The sequence below is a fragment of the Equus quagga genome, chromosome 10 (genome assembly GCF_021613505.1).
Source record: "Equus quagga isolate Etosha38 chromosome 10, UCLA_HA_Equagga_1.0, whole genome shotgun sequence".
Taxonomy (NCBI): domain Eukaryota; kingdom Metazoa; phylum Chordata; class Mammalia; order Perissodactyla; family Equidae; genus Equus; species Equus quagga.
In genome coordinates, this window is record NC_060276.1 from 77,787,397 (window position 1) to 77,793,394 (window position 5,998).

Consider the following 5,998-nt stretch of genomic DNA (forward strand, 5'->3'; position numbering starts at 1 on the left):
AGGAAGAAAATCCAAAACAAAAACAGAGCCTGTAAAAAGAACTTGCAAGGCAACAGGAGGAAATTATATCATGTAAGAGATGGAGGAAGAACAGTTAAAAGTAACAAGAAAGAGCAAATAAAGTTATAAACAAAAATTAATGAACTAGAAACCAAAAAAATATTAGAATTAATCAATTAAAGACCTAGATCTTTTCAGGGAGAAAACAAAACGTATTAAAAAATAGATAAACATTTGGCAAAGGGTAATTAAGGAATTCTCTGTTCCTTGAATGTTGAAAGACATTTACCTGCTATCTATCTGAGCCAGGCCTCAGACAACACCCCGTTTTTCCTATGGCTATTGATTTATTGCTATTTTCTATGCAACTGACTCATTTTAGTATTTACTTCTCTATAAAATCATCCATATCATTAAAATTCTAAAATTTATTACGGCAGACTTGGTCTTTGTAATTATGTCAAACACCCAGCGTCATATAGCAGTTAAATAATAAATCACCATTTCGTAACTTGGTGTTCTGAGGAACACTGATGAGCCAAATGTTATTAGGTGTGTTTAAAAGAAAAAAAGGTGGTTCTTTGCTCAATTTGAGAAATGCTGTTAGACAAAGTTAAATAGTTTTACTCTTTTAAACTGAAGAACATATTCCTTTAAAAAAATACTAGTCAATATTTATAGCACCAATGACTCTCCAAGAGGGGCTATAGTACACAGCATCTTGCAAACTTATTCAACCATCTCCCAGAGGAATGTTTTTTCAAAAATGCAATTTAAAATTGCTGCAGCAAACATAGTCTGGTTAAAATGAGAAACAAGACAATACCACCGCTACTTTTATTATTTAGCACTGTTCTGGAAGTGTTTAATCCATGTAGTCAGAAACTATGTTATAAATTTTGAAAAGAAATTATTATTATAACTTATCATTGATACGATTGCCTACCAGGAAAAACTCAAAGGATCAAATGAATATCTCTGAAATTAATAGATTTCAGTAAATTGCCAATTTAAAATTAATCTATGAAAGTACCTTCTTCCTCTATATAGCAAAAATGACAACATAACACACTAAATAAGAGCTCCCAATCGCAGTATTGTTTCCAGTATGGTGTATTATCTAGGAATACATTTATCACAAATTATACATGACTTAAATAAATAAAACTCTCTTGAAGAATGTAAAAAGCTTTTTAAAAATGAGGCAATCATGTTTCTGGAAAGCACTGCATTCGTAGTTCTCACCATCATATTAAGACAATCCCAATCAAATACCCAATTTATTTTGGAGGGGAAATTGATTAAATATAAAGTTCATCTAGTAAAACAAACATGTCAGAATAATCAGAAAATTGTGAAAAATAAAATTAAAAAAGATCAATAGGAGGACTTGCCCTAACAGATATGAAATTATATTTCTAACTCAATAACTATAGCCTGGTATACTGGGGCTACAATGTTCAGTGGTACTAAAGAAAATTCAAACCCAGAAGAAAGTGTATATATGTGTGACATTTCAAATGAGGGAGGTGGACAATGAGACAAATACTGGCTAACAACTGGTTAATTCTTTGAGGGAAAAAACGTAAGAATACCTAAACCCATACATCAAAATAACTCCAGATAGGGAAAAGGAACTTTTTTTTAACAAAACCACTAAAATTAGATATAGGGTAAAATTTATATAAAACTTGGGGTGTGGCAATCCTTCTAAACATGATCCTAGGGCCAGAAGGCAAAAAGGAAAAGATTTATCCATTTTTAATTTTTTTATTTTTTTAGTCATTTTTAATGCATTTTTCCCTGTGCACAAGAGAAATAACTGATAGAGTCCAAAGATACAGTTTCCTTTATACATAGCAGTTAAAAGTAATGCAAACATCACATGACACTTTCAGTGAAAGTTACATTTCCAATTACAAATCAAAAGTATTAGGATCTCTTTACGGGAGAAGCTGAGAAGGAAGTCTTAGGTAAAAAGCACTTTCCTGGCATTACTACACTGATCCTTCGGGCTGCACAAAGATTAAGGTCATATACAGTCAATCTGCAAATGTTGACACAATGTCACACTGTAAGTTTTCTGTACAATTAAATGTATATTTAGAGATACCAGGATAAACATTTCTACTATATTTTAACTGAACTTGCCTAGCCAACATTTTCACTGAGAAGTTTATCAAAGATGCTGTAAGATTCTACAAACTTGTGAGACATACCTAGCTCCAGAAATATTTCTATTTTTTCTCAATTTGGTTACACATATTCTGCTCAGAGATTCTGTTGTAATATTTCCAGATGTACAGTTCAAATTGTGCTTACTGTACTGGGTACAAATATAGCAAAAAAGATCAAAGAATGGTATAAATCTTACAGCATTTTGCTAGCAAAAATACATGCCAAAGTCACAATAAGCAATATTGTACCACAAATTAGAGAGCTTCAAATAATTTGCTTTTGTTTTTCATTATTTTCATTCTACATTAAATTACTATCATAGGCTAATGTTTAAAATGCAAATAAACTGGACATCTGTAGGACAAAACTTGTTCACCCAACTGTGAAGGTTGATACCTGTTTCCAAAAATCACAATAAATGCAGAATAAAGAGAAGTGTTTGCATGCAACACCTTTGAGTGAAACAGCATTGATTCCCACCATCAAAACAGAGAAGGAATGAGAAAGGAAGGGAGGGAGGGAAAGGGGGAAGGAAAGAAAGAAGGAAACAAAGAGGGAGGGAGGGAGGGAAGGAAAGAAGGAAGGAAACAAAGAGGGACGGAGGGATGGATTCTATCTTAAAATGCATATTAGATTTATAACTAGACAGATTTAAAATAATCAAAATGAAAGTAAAGCACGAATTTTTTGTCTGTTTAAAGATTTAAGAGCCATTATCAAAAATAAGATACATTTTTTCAAGGTACAGAAATGTAATTACGATGGCTGGGAGCCCAGCAGCCTCTCAATGGCAGCATTGATGTCGCCTCCTGTTGCTATTAGAGCCTGCAAGTTTGCTTCACGGTTTAAGAACCCCATGGCGTTGAGCTGTTCCAGTTGTTGCTGAAATCTGACTTCTGGATTCGGCAGCTGTGGAGGATTTGCTCCAGCCAGAGCCTGCACCATTTGCTGAATGAACTGCTGGTTGGGTCCAGATTCTGATATTGGGCTTGTGGTTTCACTGGGTGCAGAACTAGATATGGTGGGCCCAGGGGGGCCGCCAGAGCCAGTGGAGCCAGGTGGACCTGCAGGGCCAGTGGGTCCTATGGGCCCAATGGGGCCTATGGGTGTAAATGGGACTATTGGGCCTATAGGGCCTATGGGTGTGACTGGGCCTACAGGGCCTATAGCGGTTCCCAGCACCCCTACCCCTACACCTGGAGCGAAGCTTGGAATGAGGCCAGGTGCTTCAGTGGCTAATGTCTGTAGCCCCTGCTGGATCTGCATTAAAGCCTGCATTGCTCTTGGGTTTGACATAGCTGAGAGTGTGTCTGGATTCTGCATCTGCTGTAGGAAAGCCGGGAGCTGGGGACGCATCTGCTCCTGCAGCTGAGGATTTGCAGTAAACACGGGGCTATTCAGCATCATCTGTGCAGCCAAATCTGGATTCTGGCTCAGCGACTGCATCATGCTTCTCATGTAGGGCGCAGACAGCATATTCTGGATCAGCTGGGGGTTTTCAGTTATCTGTTGCAGTAAGCTCTGCATTCCTGGGGTACTGAAGATGCTGGCAACATAATTGGCTGCAGCCACGGTGTTCCCGGTAGCACTGGTGGAGCTACTACCAGACCCACTGCCACTGCCACTGCTTGAGGTTGTGCTGGTGGTCGCAGAACTCTGGGTAGCCGGTGGTGGTGCCCATGGATTGGGTAGTGGATCTCGATTTTCTGTGCGAGAAGGCTGCGTGCCTTCCCCGGAGGAAGAACTGCTCCCCACCGAGGCAAATGGATTACCCCCAAACTGCTCTTGTGCGGCATTCAGCATGGGTTCTTGAATGTCAGTGTACATGCGCCGCAGGGCATTGTAGCCACCTGGGATGCTTTCGAGATTGCTGAGAGCCAGGTCCTGATTTCTCATCATCTCTTGCATCATGGCTGGATTCCTGGCTATTTCCAGGGTCTGCCTCATTATATCTGGGTTGTTGAGCAGGTGACTGATTTCTGGGTTTCTCTGAATCAACTGTTGCATCTGTGGATTGGCCATAATGAGCTGCCTCATTAGATCAGGATTCGAAAGCATGCTCTGAACAAAGGGATTTTCCATGATTTGGATCATCATCTCAGGGCTGGACAGGAGCTGCTGCTGCATCTGGTTCTGGAGCTCAGAGAAGTTGGTTGAGCTCAAGCCCAGGCTGCTAAGGCCTGCAAGTCCTCCCAGGCTCCCCAAACCAAATGGGTTGCTATTTGTGGAAAGAGGTGTGGAGTTATTCCTGGGAGTCGACGGGGAGGTAGTATTAGTTCCCGCGGCATTACTAGGCTGTGTGGACTGGCCCTGAGGTCGGTTCTGGCTTTTGATGACAAGGTGAACAGTCAGTCCATCATGGATGCCATGCTGGATCAAGGTATCTTGATCTTTTAAGATTTTTCCGGCAAAAATCAGCACTAGCTGATCGGTTTGGGATTTGAAGCGTTTCGAAATCGCTTCCTTAAACTGCTGGACTGAGCTATTCTCGGGCACCGCGAACTCCTCTTTCTCTTTGGGGGTCTTCACAGTGACTTTGATGATTTTGGGCTCGGCCGGAGCAGAGGCAGGGCCTTGGGCCGAAGCAGGGCCACGGGAGGGGCGCGGGGGGCCGCTGCTCTCGCCGTTCTCAGCCATGGCGGCCGCGGTGACGCAGGCAGACAGGGAAGGCGCGGGCGGGCAAGAGAGAGAGCGAGGGAAGGAGGAAGGAAGGAGGCGCCGCCGCAGCAGGCTGGGCAGGGCCGGGCAGGGAGCGCGGAGCACGGTACCTCTGTGATGAAGACTGCGGTTCCCTGGTCCTCCAGTGGAGAGGGGACTCCGTGTAGGCCGCGGGCTGAGGTCTCCACGCTCAGGTCTCTGGGCCTCCAAAGCCGCCTTGTGATCCCACCGCGCGCACTCCCAGCAACTCCCGCAGCCGCTCCGCCCGCTCCTCCCCGCCCCTTCCCCTCCCCCTCCCCCAGTTCTGCGCTCACCTCCCCGCCCCCCTCTGCTGACGCGGCTCCAGGACCGGAATGATAGATTGGACTCGGTCAAAATTAAAAACTTCTGTACTGAAAAAAAGAGAGAGAGAGAGTGTGAGTGAGAAACAAAGAGAGAGAGAAACAGAGAAAGAAACAAAGAGAGAAGACAAGAGAGGAGAAAAGAGGAGAAGGAGGGAGGAAGAGAGGAGAAGGAGCCAGCTTCTGTAAAGGACATTAAAAACCAGTGGAGAATATATATATTTGCAGTTCATAAGGCACTGAAAGGATGAAAGCCTGAATCGAATCAACCCCATGTAAAAAATGAAAAATAAAGAATTTTGACAAAGCAAAAAGGAAAAGATTAACACTCCAAATGGAGGACAGGGAGAAGACTGGGAGGAGCTTGCGTTTTACAAAAGAAGTGCAAATGGCCAATGGGCATATAAAAGGATGATTTCGCTCACTGGTAATCAAAGAAATTCAAATTAAAACAATGAGATTTTACTTCTAGCTTATATTGGCAAAGATGAAAAATAATGGTAAACCTTGTTTTCCACAGAGAGCTGAAAAAATGTACTCTTATGCCAGCCAAAGTGCAAGTTGTTATAATCATAAGGCAATTTGAAAATGTATATCAATATTTTGAATAGTTCCACTTTTATTTAGAAATGTCTCATTTAGAGACCTCGTCTATGAAAATCATTGGATAAGGATGCAAAAATATACTTATAAAATGTAGGTGCATTGCAGCATTTTAAAAAACTATTTTAAAAGATAATCAGTTTCTATTTACACAGGCTTGGTGACATATATTATGATATTACCATACAATAAAATAATACACACTATGTTTAAACAAT

At 41.5% G+C, this 5,998-nt stretch overlaps 1 protein-coding gene across 1 annotated transcript; it reads right to left on the minus strand.

Annotated features, from left to right (window-relative positions):
* Positions 1–1,287: 1,287 nt before the first annotated feature.
* On the minus strand, positions 1,288–5,107 carry UBQLN2 (ubiquilin 2). Its single transcript, XM_046674005.1, has one exon. It carries the CDS (start codon positions 4,813–4,815, stop codon positions 2,935–2,937), a length of 1,881 nt encoding a protein of 626 aa, XP_046529961.1. The 5' UTR covers positions 4,816–5,107; the 3' UTR covers positions 1,288–2,934.
* Positions 5,108–5,998: the final 891 nt, after the last annotated feature.

What these genes read in the sequence shown, in the direction of transcription:
- UBQLN2 (XM_046674005.1), bottom strand. Translation starts at nt 4,815, where the DNA reads ATGGCTGAGAACGGCGAGAGCAGCGGCCCCCCGCGCCCCTCCCGTGGC.